Raw genomic sequence first — 17,557 nt, 5'->3', positions numbered from 1 at the left:
AAGACAACAAATCTCTGTAGATGTTTATTCTACTTACAGTAACAAAAACTTGTGAAGTCTGACATTTTAATGTACAGTGATATATTTTGCAATATAAAATACAATTTACAGAAATTTCTATCAAGTAAACCTAAACAAACACACTTGATTTTTTGCATACGTTTATGTATGTCTTTAAATTAGAAACATCTCAGTAAAAAGAAAAATCTTACAGCATAGTAGATGTTTGCATTTAATACCACCTCTCTGCATTTTATCATTTTGACAACAGGTTTTGAATACAGCCCATTATTTAAATCAGCTGTGTCCTTGATATTAAAGGAGTTCAAAGATGCACCAATATAAAGTGTAAAATCTGTAGTGATGTATATGGAATAGTGATACTTGTAATGTAGACTTCAAGATGCAAATGTTAGTAGGAATCTAATTTTACATTTGCAAAATTATTTTATAAAAGTATCAAAATATTTACCCAACTGTAAATTTACAAGTTCAAATAAATTAGCAGGATTTTCTGTTTCACACTTCAGAATTATGTACTTGAAGAATACATGAAAAGTAGCAGTATGCTGTATTGCACAGTGAAAAGCTTTCCCTTGAGCTATAGCATTAAACTAATATCACCTTTTCTAGTCCAAACTTTATGCACATTTTTATTTTCAGTGGCCAACTTTTAAATACACCGTAGCATTATTAGGAATTGCCAAAAAGCACTGACATTTTAGTATGGGAGCAAAATAGTTCTTGACTATAAATTACAGAAAAAGTGGAGAAAATCCTTAAATCTCTAAACAGAAACATTCTGCCAACAAAATTCTTTGCAAGAATCAGCATAACCAAAATAACAGCTTTAGTAGTATATTTAACCAGCTTATTTTCCATTCCTTTGGTTTACCAGTTTATTCATTTACTAATTTTAATTATTTGCCAATGTATGATACTTTTAAAACCTCAGAGTTCCACTGGATACAGAGGTGTTGAGATTTTTTAATTATATTTTTGTAATAATGCAACGTTTAAAACTTTGTAGCCTCATGAAAAAAAAGTTATTGATGTAGAAACCTGTGTTTCTCTGTTGATCTCTCAACAGCTGGATTCCATATACCTTTATATAAAATGGAAGATAGTGCACTTTTAAACTTATTTCATATTCAAATACTCTGTCAGTTACAAATAAGCAATAACACTGTTCTTCTGCAGCCATTTCTTAAATATACACAACCCATCAATTGCAGGATCACAAGACAACAATATCAGACTCCTCTTGTAAGGATGTGCTGTAGGAACAACTTTTTACACCAAAATACTACATACATGAGATGTAAAGGTATGGCTCCTAAGGTCTTGATTAGATTCTCTTATAAAATTGCAATTCAAGTTACTGGAAAACATAACTTTGTAATCTTAAAAAGCAATATGCTCTTTGTAGACTTTTTCCATTTCTGTATTAATTTTAAATGGAAATTTTAAGATAAAGCTGTAAGTAGAAAAAAACAAACTCTCATAACTGTTAACGCTGTGAATTTTTGTAAGAAAAACATTATACACAAAATGTTGCAAGTTAAAGTCCAGTATATTCTTGCTTTTTATCTATTTGAATAGTCTCATTTACAGATTTTAAAAAACTGTTTTCATTTGTCAACACATTTTGTAAGGCTGGCTTTACAAAGGCATCCTTGTAAAGATGAAAATATACAGTATATACAGGAGACCTCAAGTTAGTTCTTTTTTTCAAAATTAATAATCATTTAATAGGTATAATTAATTTTGAATTATTTCTATGTCTGATTAGTGGAAAATGAAGCAACTTCTGTTTCTGCTGGCTTTTGAGTTTCTTTCTGTGGTTCAGGCTTCAAATCTTTACCACTTTCCTTACTTTTACTTCTGTCTTTTCGATCTCTCCCTCTGTCCCGGTCTCTATCCCTCTCTCGATCTCTTTCTTTCTCCCTGCTTCTATCTCTGTCACGATCCCTGTCCCGGCTTCTTGATCTGTCCCTATCACGTCTTCTGTACGAATCTCTCTCTCTGGTTCTGGCTCTCTCTCGGTCTCTGTTTCTTTCCCATTCTTTTGCTCGCTCCGAATCTTTCTCCCTATCTTTGTTTTGATTTCTGTCTCTGTTTTTATCCCAGTCTTTGTCTCTCTGTCTCTCCCAGTCCCTTTCCCTGTCTCTACTCCAGTTTCTGCCTTGATCTCTTTCCCAAGGTCGGCCATGTTCCCGATCTCTTCGTCTATCTTCAAACCCTCTGCCCTGTCGATTTTCTGACTGTTGACCCTCTGGCTGATCTAATACCTTTTCTTTATTTCCTCCTTCATACCTCTCCCTTTGTCTCCCTTCAAAAGTCTGACCTCTAAATTCAACATTTTTGCCTTCTCGGAAATCAGATGCCGGCCACTGTGCTTCTGACTCAGGTCCTTGCCCTGAAAGATTAGAAAGAGAGGCAGATGGTCCTGCTTCATCCCACATCTCCTTCCTGTGTGTTGGTGGATGACTTGGAAGTTCCAGGAGAGGTCTAGGGGTTGGTTTCATACCTTGTTGTGGAGGTTGCCCCTGAAAATGGAATCTAGGAGGAGGTTCATTTTGTTCTGGAAGAAATGCAGGTGTAGTTCCTCTTGGTCCTCCAAAATGAAGTGGTGCTGGCCCTCTCTGGTTTGCAAATCTGGGTGGTGGACTGCCTCTCCGTTCTTCAAAAGGCTGTGGCAGAAGACCTCTGGGCCCTGGCATGTGACTTGGAGCTGGACCTCTTTGCCCTTCAAATTGATTTGGATGAGGACTTCTTGATCCTCCAAAATGACTAGGTGGAGGACCTCTTGGCCCTCCAAACTGAGGTGGTGGAGGCCCTCCTCTTTGTCCTTTAAACTGAGATGGTGGAGGTCTTCTTTGACCTCCAAAATGAAAAGGTGAAGGCCCCCTATTTCCCATAAACTGGGGGGGTTCTGGTCCTTCAAACTGTCCAGGAGGCCTAATCATTTCATTATATTGTGAATCTGGAAAATCCCTTTGTTCCATGTGAGGTTCCCTACGATCTTCAAACTGAGATGGTGACATTCCTCTAGGACCACCAAGATAGGAAGATGAAGGACCCCTATTATCACCAAAAAGAGGAGATGGCCCATGTTGTGTAGAAAACAATGAAGGAATATTTCCTTTTTGTCCTCCAAATCTGCCAGGTGGAGGTCCTCTTTCTCCATCATTATTTGGAGCAGAACCATGCTCTTCCGAAAACTGTGGTGCTGGTCCTCTCTGTCCAAGATAATTGGGTCCATGAGGTCCCACAGATGTACCAAACATCAGTGGTGGAACTCCTCCTTTTTGCCCTGACAAAGGAAATGGAGGCCCTCCTCGGTTTTCTTCAAAGTGTTGAGGTCCTCTTTCGCCCTCACTCTGAACAGCTGGAGATTCAGTTTGTTCTGCAAACTGACGGGACTGAGAGTTTCTTTGATCTTCGTATTGTACTGAAGAGAGACTTCTTTCTGGTTCAAAGTGACCAACTGTCTTTTCCTGAGCTGTAAAGTTTGGATTTGAAAAAGAATCTCTTTCTACTGATGGTGAATTAATATCTTGTGACTCATTTGACCAAGGTACTTTATGCAAATCTTGCAAAGACTGACCATCATTTGGTATAGGGAAATTGCGCTGAAAAGATGTACTGGGAGGTGTTGGAAGCAGTACTTTACGTATTGGTTTGGCTGTGGAAGTTTCTCCAGAAGCTGTTTGATTCACATTTTCCAGATGAACTTTAGCAGTGTTTTCCATCTTGATATTAGATGCACCTTGTTCAGACACAGTAGCAACTTTTTCACTTGGAACCCACTTATCCTCACTATACCCAGTAGGGGTAGCAGAAATTAATGTTTTATCTTCCTTGTCAAGTGAAGTCTGTAATGAACCTGGATAACTGAGTGGAAGAACTTCTTTTGTAAGTGTCTCATTGTGCACTATTTGTGGCTTTATCCGAGAATCAGCACTGTCATTATTCTCCATTACCATTCTTCTAGCCTGTCGAGGATCTCTACTTTGTCTTAGATCAGAGCTCTGGTTTAGCACTTGGGCTTGCTGATTTGAGGATGAAGGTATATCTGATTTTTCTGTAGTTTGTTGTTCCTGTTGGAATAAGTCAGTCTTTGTTATGGACGATTTTGGTGGCGGTGACATTAAAGCGTCAGACACTGAAAAGTGAGCCATTGAAACACCAACAGCTGCTCTTTGTTGTCTAAGGGCTTCTTCTTGTTCTTCCAGTTGCCGTTTCTGTTCTTCTATTTGTTTGTTTAATTCTTCCAACATTTTCTGCTGTTCTACCAAGGACGAGGAAGCAGGCAGATCAGATACATATGGGGCAGATGTTTCCACAGTGTTGCTTTTCACATCTGTGTACATTTTATTAGGTAAATCATCAACAGTAACTTTTGCTTCTTCTAAGATAGTTTCATCTTCTGGATCATAGGCCTCATCCTCCTGTTCAGATGTTTCACAAGGCTTTTCAAGATCGTAAAGTTTTTCACTTTCACCTGTGTGTATTTCAAAACCTCCGTCTGGCTCATATTCTTCTTCAGGATCATATGGTCTGTCATCTTCCTCCTCTTCTATAACTTTATCTTTGGACATCTGCCCAAACTGCTGTACAATTGGATCTAATAAAGGAGCAGCTGATCCTCCATCAATTGTAAGTTGAGCTTCCTGATTTGATGACTGAACAGTTTCAGGGTCCTTAGTAACAGAATCAAAAGTTTTCTTTTTTCCAAAAAGAGTCTGAAGGATGTGCTCAAGAGGTGTGGCTGTTTTTGAAGTTGTTGGAGAGGATGTTGTTGTGCCAGTGACTGTTGCTGAAGTTGGAACTGGCAGTGTCATGGTTGTTGTGGTTCCGGTTTTAATTGATGACAGTATTTTTAACACTGAAGGTGTCATTGGAGATGGTTCTTGAATGGGAAGCGGTGGTGGTGGTGGTGGTGGTGGTGGTGGTGATCCAGGTGGTGTTGTACCTACAGCTGTATCTCCAGTATAAAGTGTGTATTTTGGAAGTTTCTTTTCTTGCTGAGAAGCAAGAGGGCCTTTAGGATACACCGATACTTCATTTTCTTCCTGTATTTGAATTCTGCTTCGCTTTTCTTCCATCTTGTCCGACTCCAGAACAGTTGCAGGACGTTTACCTTTTTGACAAATCACTAAGCCAAGAATTAAATTTGGACGTGATGATTCAAGACCTAGAAGACAAAAAAGACTGTGTTTGAAATCAGTTATTTATCCTTAAAGAAGTAACTAATTAATCTACAACAGCAGTGAAAACTCACAACAGAGAAACTACATGCAATCTATACAAGACAGTTTGCATCTTCTCTTTGAATTGCACTGTATGTAGTTATGTCAGATTTTTCGCTAGTCCTTTTTTAAATGAAGTATACCAACGGATATTTCAGTTAAAATATGTTCTATCTTTGATGCTTTTCTTATGAAATATATCAACTGGACAAATTAGCCATAGATGGAGGTACTAAAATAATGACCTCCTTATTAATATTGAAAAATCAGATTGAACATACTTCATTAAATATTCTCTTTTCATACTATTGTAGCTTGTTTGCTTCTCAGAGCTAATATGCCATTGTTGACTTCAAATAAGTTATCAGTAAACATACTGTAACTAATGGAGAGATAAAATGGGGGAAGCCTGTTGCAGCAATACATACATTGAGAACATCTAAGTAACAATAAAGATGCAAATAATTATTATTAAAACATCAGTCTCATTCCACTTGACTATTTCCAAACGGTTTTCTATAGTGCATTGAGAGTATGGTAACTGTCTTTAATGGCACATTTTTTAAAAAAAGGTCAAATTTGTGCTTCTGTTTCATTTCAAAGGAAAATGGTTAACAAAAAGTCTCATATAGCTATCAAAGTGGCTTACTAACAAGAGAGGGACTATATAAATATTGAGATAGGTCCACTTTTAGTCTCTAAATGATCATCATATTCTTACAGCTGTTATTTTTGTTATCAAAATACTGGTATTAGATTATCTTCAAAACCTTGGATTTTTTTAAGTAAACAGTAACAGTACTAAAATCTTAATTTCTTCTTTGCAATTTCTTTAGGATAATTTCAGCTCATTTGAAGGGCGAACCAATTTTTTTTTTTAAAAAGAGGACTGCAATAAAAGCCAGGAAGCTGGAAGCCCACCTAAATATTATACCAAGCCCTGCCAGGAAAGTTAAAGATAAAGTAGATATGAAGTTTGGTATTCATGGAGGTATAAAAGATTTAAAAACAGATTATTTGAACATTGTACTAGAAATAAGATCTGCACTGTGAAACAACCCCTTTGCACATTATACAGTAAGACACTAATTATTTGGATCACTGAACCAACACCAGATATGTTTAAATAATTAGAACATGATTCAATAGGAATAGGTTCACGGTTTATTAGGTAAACACATTCAGACAGAGGGTGGGCATGGATAATCTGGAGTCTACACGTTGTACATATTTGTTTCAGTGATGAATGTCTTTATTATTATTGTTCTATCTGTATTATGACAGTACACATTGGGATCCCATTATGCTGGTGGTATATAAACACACAGCAAGATAAAGTGACTGATCCAAAGGGTTTACAGTCTAATTTAAGAGAAGACAGAAGTGAATGCAGCACATACTAAAAGAAGACAGGAGAGGCAGGACAAGAGTACCAGCAAAAACATGTGTTTATATAAAAGTTAGTCATTGCACAATTTGATTCCAAGTAATGTATTTATGTTGGTATTCATAATCTCCAATGAACAACAGGAATACAGTATGGCAGAACAGAAGACAATGTGATGCTCAATCTTTCCATGATTGAACGTTGACCATTAAGGGCATGGTGCTCCAGCTCTTACATAGATAGTGGTGTCATTAAATTAATAGGATTACTCACCTAAGTAAAGGCTTCAGGATAAGGTCATTAGAGAAGCACATACTGAATTAACAGAAGATTTTACAATAAAAAACATTTTGAAGAGAGTTCATAGGGTCTGCTTCACACCACTAATTCTGTTCTCCCCTCCCAATTCACACAACTCCCATTGTTACTTGGGAGGTTAATCAAGCCAATACAGGATGGAGGGCAACAAACAAACCCATTAACATGCTCTGGTGACATGTAAACTATACAAATATTCAGGATTTTTATCTGTGAGAATTTTTGGTTGGGAAAAAATATTATTTTGATCTTTACAACAGTCACTATCATATTGGTCATCAACTATTCCTTATGGTTTAGTAGGACAAGGATTCTAGACTGCTGCATTCATAATTTTTATGGCTTTAAAGGAGGTATTCAATAAGTACAATATATTCATAAATATTAGCTTGGTTACTATCTCAGTTCTTGCTAACCTGCATTTCAAACATGCATTAAAGGCTGGTTTTAATTTTCTAATTATAGGGCCATCCATGATATTTTTGAGTTCAGTAATAAGACTTAACATGTAGAAAACTAAGATATGTTTCATAAGTAGCTCAAGTTCACAGGTATACAAGAAACGTAGGATTAATACATTTTTTCAGCTTTATTTGTTGTAGTTCAAGAGCAAATTATTGTTTCATATATTTTACTAAATTACCACATTTATTTTAATCTTTAATGCATTTCACATTTCCTAAACTTATTGGGTTGGGATTACCCACATGCTTTAAAATAAGCCCAGGGTGAAATCCTGGCCCCACTGAAATCAGTGGCAAAATTCTTTGACGGAAGTGAGGGAATGTAGTGTAACAAACTGAAAAAATATTTCCTTAAGTAACAAACTGGGTGTAGAAAGCTCTGTGATTATATTTAAACTCCCCCAGTCTTTCCAAAAAAGTTGTATTTATAATAATACATTGTAAGGACTAATGTAATCTAGTATATTTAAAACAGCTTTTTATGATACCACTACAGTTTTAAATCTCTAAGGGTATGTCTACACTACAGGGAAGCCTCAAAATTAGTCCAAGGCAGGTTTCCCTAATGTAGATGTGCTCTCTCGATTGAGAGCCCCAGCAGGCAGTAGGGAGGAAAACCTTAGGGTGCGTCTACATAGCAAGGCATAACTTGAAATAAGCTATGCAAATTGACCTATATCAATTGCGTATCTTATTTTGAAATAACTTATTTCAAAATAGGGAGCGTCTGTCTACACAGCACTTATTTCAAAATAGAGCACTCTTCCTCCGGCTTCCTTTATTCCTCGTACAATGAGGGTTGCAGGATTCGAAGTAAGAAGTCTTCCAGCTTGACAGTATTTTCACACTATTTCAAAATAACTGCCTGTTGTATAGATGTGGACTAAGTTATTTCGGAATAGCACTAGTTATTTCAAAATAATGTTGCAGTGTAGACATACCCTTAGAATGGCCCTGTTGAGGGGCTATTTCAAAATAGCAGCAGTGGAGCATCTATATACATGCCTTATTTCAGATTGCTATTTTAGAATTGGTGTTATTCCTTGTAGAATGAGGTTTACAGATTTTGGAATAAGCCGTTATTTTGAAATTATTTTGAAACAACAGAATGGCTGTGTAGACACTCATATTGTTATTTTGAAATAACACTAGTTATCTCAAAATAACGGTGCAGTGTAGATGCACCCTAATTTTGTTCTTCAGACATAGTAGGGGAACAAGTCCCTTCAAAATCTTGCTTCTTTTTCTTGGGCTGATGAGATTCTCCTTCTACTGAGCTGGATGTTGCATAGTTTAGTTAAAATTTTCCATGTATAGGTGTGATGTGGACAACTTATATTTTGGTTTCCATATTTTCAAAGATTATCCTATATATCCCTATGCTTCAGATTTAACAAACCATTGTGTCAAACATTAGTCCTTCAGCAACAACAAAAGCTCTTGTACTTATTATAACTGCATGGAGGCAGGCATTACTCAAAGGACAGCACTACTAAGATTTACAAATTAAAAGCGAGAGAATTTAAATCTTATGATGAGTCTGCTGTCAATAGGCGGGGGGGAATAGCACTACTCTACAAACTCTGAATACTTCTGAGGGCAACTGATAGATGTATAGTGAATGTCTTAAAAGAATACTCAAGAAACCTGCAAAAATGATTGCCCACTAAAAATGGTCTTTATTAAAAAAAATAATGAAAATCTTGAGGCTACCATGGCGTAAAAAACTAGTTAGCTACTTACTGGAAGTGGTCCTCACCACAGATTTAAGTATATTGAAAAACAAAAAGCGTTCTTTTCTAAGGGTGTGTCTACACAGCACAGTCATTTTGAAATAACTAACATTATTTCAAAATAATGCGAGCGTTTACACAGCAATTCCATTATTTTGAAATAAATTCGAAATAACAGATGGCTTATTCTGACTTCTGTAAATCTCATTCCATGAGGAATAACACCTATTCAGAAACAGCTATTTCAAAACAGCTGTAGTGTGGACCCTTCACTGCTGCTATTTCAAAATAGCTCCTCCCCAGGGCCATTCAAAGTAATTACTCACCAGTGCCTTCTGGGGCTCTAAATTGAGGTAGCAAGTCCAAATTAGGGAAGCCTGCCTCGGACTAATTTTGAGGCTTCCTTGTAGTGTAGACGTGCTATTTCAAAATAATCTGTTTGGGAGTATTTCTTCCAGAATAGTTTATTTCTAAATAACTATGCAATGAAGACATACACTAATAGACTTTATATGAATGTTTTATAGAACCAATTCAGACATAAACCTACATGCCCTGATTCATTACTGGCCATTTTCTCAAGTATTGCTGTTTATATGGTATGTAACGCCTCTTGTTTTGTGACAGCATGGCTCTGAACACAATCCCAGTCTGCATGAGCTACATCAAATCCAAATGCTACTATCATATGGAGAATTAAACTCCCACAGTTTATATGTTATTTTTACCTGGGGATGGCGTTTGACCGATTATAGTATTGTAAACATTCCTTTATTTTGAATTTTATAATAAATGCTGCACTCCATTTATGAGAATTCAGTTTCAGAGATATTACTCAGACATAAATTTAGGGTTTCAGAAATAATGTCAGTTTTCTTCCCCTTCTTCATAATTTTGTTTTACATTAGATAAAAATAAACAAATCAGCCATAGGAAAGAAAAGGCAAGTTGTACTTGAACTGGAGACTCAAAGATAACCTGACTTTTCTAGTAGAAAAAAACAACACGGGAATTGAGGTGGGATGGGGGATCAGGTAGGTTAGGAAGTATATGGACAGTGTTCTCTTGGGAACCTCTTTAAAAATCTTTGGTCTGTCCAAAACCAACCCGTGAAGCACTCAACTTCTTAAAATTAGCTGCAGCAGTTCTGATGCGTTGAGGTATCAGAAATTTAGGAATTTAGCATACCATGTTAGCACCATTTAAAATAATTATAAAATGTATTGAATAAATTCAGTGATTTGCTTGGCTAAGGATTCCATCTTATCCATTATAGCTGTATAGTTCAAAAGCAGAGCTGGTGAAATAGGAAAATAAACTCCTGGATTGTGAACATTTACAGGTATAAATGTTGAGTTTGGTTCACTATGCATTGAGGAAAGTTTCACCAATTTGTCAAAAAAAAATCCTTGTTAGGAGTTTGCTTTTCACTTGTTTTTTGCACTAATTAACCAAAAGTAAAGACAAAATGCCTCGCAAATTAAGTGACTAGTCACAAAACAAATTACAAACACTAATAGTTTACATATTTTAAAACAAACAAACAAACCCATAATCTCATAGGGTGGGAAATATCCAGTATAATTACTTGGTAAATAATTATGAATAATGAATACCTGTGTAGAAAGTTTGCAAATTATTTACTAACTAAAAAGGGGGCAACAAATTTAACTATTTGATACAAACAATTCAACCAGCCCAAATAAAAAGCTAATAGCATTAAATAATAATTGTCTCTTTTGATATTGATATTTGATAAGTTATCAAATAACTATTTGATAATAGTTCATATCAAATTGTACATAACCCTGGCCTTTCAATTATATATTCCAAATTTCATCAAAATAAGATCTTTACAAATTTTGTAATAAAAATGTGCTAGTATCTTGTTTAAATACATTTTCATAAACCCAGGTCAAAAAGTTTCTTATATCCACAAGTGGCCTGATTTTAAAATGCACTATGCATATTTAGCAATTGTTGAATGTAAAGGGATTTGTGAATGACCACCATTTATAAAGATCAGACAACCCCTGTAGATGTCCAGATATCACTTTAAGTGCCTAATTTGAGGAACCAAAGTTTGAAAATGTTGGCCCTGTTCTCCATCTAATCCTTCATAACTGGTTTTCAAGTGGCAATGCATTTTATAAGTGCTGTAAACTAATGTAACAAAATGAATTTAGTAGATATATTTTAATGCCAGATTAGTTTATATTATTTCTATAAAGGATTTTATCCCACTGTATGCATCAAGTCCAGCTGCTGATTTTGTTAAACTCCGGCCACAGAAATACGGGATATGCTAAATGTTCATTCCTGATATGCTTGCCTTTCTTCTCCTTATATAAATATACTTTCATTATTGCAAGCTCAAATTAAATCCTCTCACTGATCACAGGTTAGATAATTAAAACTGCCATTTGGAATTTTGTTCTTCGTATGAAAGTATGTACAGATTCAGTAACTTAAAATATATTTGCTCAATGACATAATCTTATTTTTCTATGATGAATATTTGTGCCATTTTCTTCTGTTGTTTTTAATATATCTACTGAGATGAAAGAGTATACTTCTATATGAAGGATATATCCAATGTTATTTTCCAACTATTGTTGTAAAGATTTATCTTTTTGAGAATATCACCAAATATTTCAGTGCACTGTAAGTAGTGTGTGGAGTAGAAAGATTTAGCAGAGGAAGTATCTATATTGTTGCACACTTTCAGAAAAAAATATTTACCATTGTAAGTGATCAAATCCACAAGTCTACAGAGACAGAATATAGTATATTGATTTTTCATTGAAATGCATCTACTTTAAATTAATAAGTATTTGACAGAATTTCATGTCAAAGTCTCACAAAAAAACTATAGAACTCTGAATCAGAGATACAGAAGTGGATTAAAAATGGTATCAACCAGCAATTATTAATCCTTGTATAGGGGGAGTTTCAGTGTTTGAGTAGGTACTGAATGAAGTTACACAGATATCCATTCTGGCTCCATTACTATTTGCTGTTTTCATTATCAGCGTGGCAAATATGGATGTGTGGATACAATATTTACAGACAATACAAAAGACAGGAGAATTAAAATACCATATTAAGAAAAATCAAAATGAAGTTTAGTGGGACAAGAACCAAAATTATATATACAGTGTGGAAAAACAGAGGCACAGAGAAGAGTTCGTGGGTAGTATTATAATGAGGTCAATAAAAACAGTTGCAAAAATAAAATAAAGAAAATTACTTCATAGAACTGTATTGCGGGACTTAGTATCTATATAGAAAGAAATCAGATGAGTCATTTCAGTTCCATTCAGAAATCAGCAGGAGCACTGAGTTCAGTCTTATTCAGTGAATTAAAAAAAAATTGGATACAGAGAATGACTGAAGTGAGACTTGAAGAAAGTAAAAAACTACATTCAGTCCATAGCAAACCCTCCTCTCCTCTCTCTCCCCCACTCCCGCACCTCCATCCTTGAAGGAAGACAATACTGTAAGTATGTAAAGGGGTAACAGGACAAAGCCAAGGAGCAATTTTCACCCCATCAGTTAAGGTGGACAACAAAAAGGGGGGGAGGGAGTATTGGAAGGGTGGCAAATTATGTGGTGGCAAAGCATGTATATGTATTCAAAAAGACCAATAAAATAAGCACCTAGCACTTTGGGATCCTTGTCCAGGTGTAGGATCCTTTATCACTGTAATAAAAATAATTTTAAAAATTGTGTAATCACTTCACTACAGAGATTCAAGGTCAAATTTACACCAATTTTTTCTGGTATGATTCAAACAATCAGAAAGAAAAAAAGCAAGTGTTTCCACTGAACACCAAGTGCTGTGACACTTTTTATACTGACGATTTGTTTTCCTCCTCTAGATTTGTGCACCTGATAAAGTAAAATGTAACGGAAAGGAAGCATGTTATGTGGCAGCACAGTCCAGCATATAGGACACAGGAGTAGGCGACAGGAGACCTAAGCTCTATTTCAGCTCAGCTACTCACTCACTGTCTGACCTTAGGTAAGTCATATATATTCTGTGTGCTTCTCCCATCTGTAAAATAGGAAGAAGTGCTTTGAGATTGACATATGAGAAGTGCTAATGTATGTATATGAGCTATTCAGACAATATTTAGGGATGATACAGTAAAACATAGTAAACTCCTACTGGAATAACTGGAATTGCCGGCTGATAATATTTCAGATACACTAGTATTCTTATGAATGTAACCAATGGATATTATTTCATTTTCCCTCCATTTTTAAATCTCAATTAAGTGTAAGGAAATAGATGTGAAAGTTTTTTTCCAAGAAGCAATAGGTACAGTTATAGTTTAGATGTCACCGGTTTCATTTTGTTAGTCTACGACAAACAGGAGAGAAATGTGTAATCTGTACTTGTGTAATGCCATTCTTCTGCACAGATCCAGTATCTTAGGGCTAGGATTTTTGAAATGGTAGCAGAAAAAGTTTGGTTTTTTTATGAGATCATCTATTTACTGCTTGCGCTCTTAAGTAATTCTAGTTGCTTGTTAAACCAATTGAAGGTATAATGTGACTGTTACACAACATTTACACTTTACATTTAAAGAGACAATGACCACATTCCATAAAATACTTTTATTGACTAAAGAAGAAAAAAACAGTAAATTCCATCTGAGGTTACTTGAAAATGTGAATTACAATATTTTTTATCCAGTGGTATTAATACATATACACATACATAAAAGAACAGAGAAAAGGTGCTTACCTGAAAAAAAATCAATATTCCTTTTTTAGTTTAAAAATATGAATGCAATTAAACACTTTTATGAAAAACACTGACCTATCAGTTCACACTTGCTAGGAACATCTGGTGGCAGAAATCTAAGTTTAAGAGTGTTTTATTGGTCTTTTATTTAAACCATATGCCCTCCCCATCTTTCAGACCTAAAAGTTGCATCTGCACTTATTATACACTTTAGATGAAAAGAGATGTTATTTTCAGATTCTTTTAACATGGATGGCTAAACACATGAGCCACACGTGGCTCTTTTACCATTAAAGTTCAGTTCTCAGAGCCTCTCTCTCCCCCACCATTTCTTCACCCCCTAGATTTGGTGGAAAGGAGACCTTGGGACCTCTGCCTTGCAGCAGGGTGTGGGGGGTGTCTCAGAACTTCAGTTCTGCTGAGTCCACCTACTGGGGTTCAGGGCTTCAGCAGGAGCAGGGCTGAAGACCTGAGCCCCATCACATGCCTCTTATGGGACTGAAGCACCAAGCTCCAGCAGGCACTCTGGCTCTCAAACTTGGAGGAAGCCTCTGGGAGTTACTCCTCGCTGTGGCTCTGCAGTTTAAATGTAGCAAGAGCTGGGTGGGTAGGCAGCCTGACTCCTACTACATTTAAACTGTGGAGCTGCAGCAGAGGTAGCTCCTGGACTTGCTGCGAGCAAACTAAGCCAGGCTTCCTCAGTCCTAGCTTGTGTTGGGTCCAGTAGCCACTGTCCGCAAGTGATGCCAATGGGAAGCTGGGACCTTTCACAAACAGGGTCTGTTACAGCAGATGGCCAGCCCCAGCCACTGTGAATAAAGGATGCTCTGTAGGATGCGGAGCAGCTTCTGCCTGTGGCAAGCCTGAGCCCCAAGGGCAGAGGCTGCTTCACGGTAGCTTCCCCTGCTGTCCCCCCGCCCCCCACTCCTGCTGCCTCCTATAGAGGCAGCAGTGCAGGGGCCAGGCAGCACCACGGAGACAGTGATGGGGGGGAACCAGCTTTTAAGCTGGCTCCCCCCAGCACTGGCTGCAGCTCTCCCCCCGACCCTAGCTGCCTGTGATACAGAGGCAACAAGGGAAAGGAGGATTTCAAGTAGTTGACTCGACTACCCAATAAGCCTCAACTGGACTACTCAACTACATCCCTACAATGCAGCTCAGAGAGTTGGTAAATTTGGCCACCCCTGCTCTCTTGTGTGGATGCCCGTAATTCTAGGCTTAAAACAATCCTGTAAATAATTAACTACAAATGTTAAACTCACCTAATTAGGAATGCCAGTTAATTTATTGTGATACTCTCCAAAAATTTTAATTTTAAAATACATTTCTTTTGGGGAAGAGGGGTCATTCCCTCATTTTACTCTTTACTTCACCACCACCACTGGAAGGCCCAGATGGCAGATGTAATTTCCTCTCTAGAGTCCAACAGCATCACATTGGATTTATACACTTTAAATAAAAAAAACACACCCCTCTTCAAGAAATATATTGTTTTTTTATAACACTACCTTTTCTGGCACATAAACATAGGCAGACACATCTGTACCATGTAAAAATTCAAACAAAATTAAAAGGCCCAGATTTTCAAAAGTAACTAGTGATATTTAGTGTTCAACATCAGACACTTTTAAGGGGCCTGATTTTCAGAAAGAGATGTTAAAATTAGACTCCTTTAGTCCAGAAACCTAAACTGAGGTACTCAAATCATTAGTCACTTTTGAAAATCTTTGTGAATCTCCTCCTCGAAAAAAAAAAAGAAAGAAAAAAGCCACACAACACTCACTATTCTATTTGTGAAAGGGCAGATGTTTTATAAAAATGATGTTGATTTTAAAACTCAATAGCTTGTTGCAATTTCAGCTTTATCCTTGGTATGCCTTAATTCTAGAATTTGAGAAAGATTTAAATAGAAACGTGGAATTCTAGAAATGTAACCTTTGTCTGACTAGAACGCAATCCATTTATGGGTGTAAAATTGGGTCTTGGGAAAAATTCACTGTAGTGCAGAAGGCCTATGCAAGGCCCATATGTCATCTCTGCAAGTTTCTACTAAGATTTTAAAAGGATTAATTTATCCACATTTGCCAGATTCTGAAGATCAGAGGAAGATTTTATTTAAAATTAAATAAAAAAGGAAACTTACAAAGCTAGACAAAAATCAAAAGCTAGTACCAGGCGCAGATTATTTTAGTCCCTTAAAATACTCTGCTTAAGTGATTCTACACAGGACTGCAGGCTCCTTCGCACTGATTGGTGGGCCATTCTTATTCCTCATGTTCATCATGGTCTACAGTGGAAGAGACTTCCGTTCCCCACTTCAAAGATCTTCTGTGTGACCTTTGGCACATAACTTTGTGCCTTTATTACTCGGTTCCCCAACTGTAAAATAGGGATAACAGTGTTTCCCCTACCTCACAAAGGACTAGTAAGAATAAATATATTATAGGTTGTGAGGTGCTCAGATATTATGATGCGGATCATACAAGTACCTGATAGATAAGAACAGATCAAGTATGTCCAAGAATGGGGCCTGGAGCATGTTCCCTTCATGGATGATTGCACTATTAGCATTTCTTCCCCACTATCTAAAGCTGGGAATCTTCAAAGTGAGCTTCTCAAAAATGGCATGAGAAAGACAAGAAGGGAGTGGCATCAAAATATTCTTTTTACACTTGGCACGAAGAGTTGGCCCAACTATGAAACACTCTATTATTTGTGTTTATGAGGTTTATTTGAGAACATTTTATTGTTTAGTTGGGTCCTAAAACCTTTGAGCATATGGAAGTTGAGGACATTCAGCTTCTTAAGAAAGGAATTCAGCACACAGGAGGATCTGGTCCTTGCTGTTCACTCTTTAAAGTATTTTGTAAAAACACCAGAACAACTGAGTGCTGCCTGAATCTCATACTCTTTTAAGCCTTTGCAGCCTTGTGTCAAAACCAAATTCTTGTTTAGAGACTGAATTTATGCTCCTCTTTCATCCTCAGTATTAGACAACATTCATCTCACTATAAAAAGTGAAATATGAAGATTAATTCACACTCCCGTCACTCTTACTTCTTCATTCAGTCACCATGCCCACCACACAGGCAGAAGAGCAAGCTGAAGTTGAACTTTTTTCCCTCTTCCCAATTTATTTTATAAAATAGAACGAAAGAAAACATATATGAATCTGATCAGGACTGTGATTATGTAATCTTCCTACACCAGATTCCTGCTGGAATGGGAAATGGCTTTTTTTTTTTTTTTTTTTAAAGCAAGCCTGTCTTTCACATTTAATGATTTAGCTGGAGTTTCCTCTTCCCTTTAGAACATAAGCACTCAGGAAAAAAGTCATAGTTAAAATGAGATGATGGTGCAGTGAGGTTGTTGCAAAAGTTACCTTTCATTTGAGTCAGTATCTTGATTCTTGTGCTTTCCAAAAGTTGGAATTTCCTGCTGGCTTGGTGCTGAGATGTGTGGGAGTGGTGTTTTTATATAACGATTGTTCTATGTACCAAATTTTATGGACAAATTTATGCTCATAATAATGGGTAGGCCAAGACTATTGCTGAAAACACTGCATAGATTATAGGTTATTTTATCTTTGGGGCAGAGTTTACTTATTGCTACCCCTAAATTTCAGGTTTCATTTGTACGACTATTTT

General features: G+C 36.5%; 1 protein-coding gene across 11 annotated transcripts in view; it reads right to left on the bottom strand.

Moving 5' to 3' along the window:
- Nucleotides 1–11: 11 nt before the first annotated feature.
- DIDO1 (death inducer-obliterator 1) overlaps nt 12–17,557 on the bottom strand; it is a 106,973-nt gene continuing 89,427 nt past the window's right edge. For 10 of the 11 annotated variants that reach the window (XM_075901068.1, XM_075901064.1, XM_075901065.1 and 7 more), the window contains one exon: nt 12–5,200. In XM_075901068.1, coding sequence (XP_075757183.1) covers nt 1,779–5,200 — 3,422 coding nt within the window. In that variant the 3' untranslated portion in view covers nt 12–1,778. Of the gene's footprint in view, nt 5,201–13,761; nt 16,290–17,557 lie in introns of those variants that run through there. The other variant, XM_075901074.1, reaches the window with a different exon arrangement.

This window comes from Pelodiscus sinensis, chromosome 18 (assembly GCF_049634645.1).
Source record: "Pelodiscus sinensis isolate JC-2024 chromosome 18, ASM4963464v1, whole genome shotgun sequence".
NCBI classification, from domain to species: Eukaryota; Metazoa; Chordata; order Testudines; family Trionychidae; genus Pelodiscus; species Pelodiscus sinensis.
The sequence above is the reverse complement of the archived record's forward strand: the minus strand, read 5'-3'. Positions and strand labels throughout refer to the sequence as shown.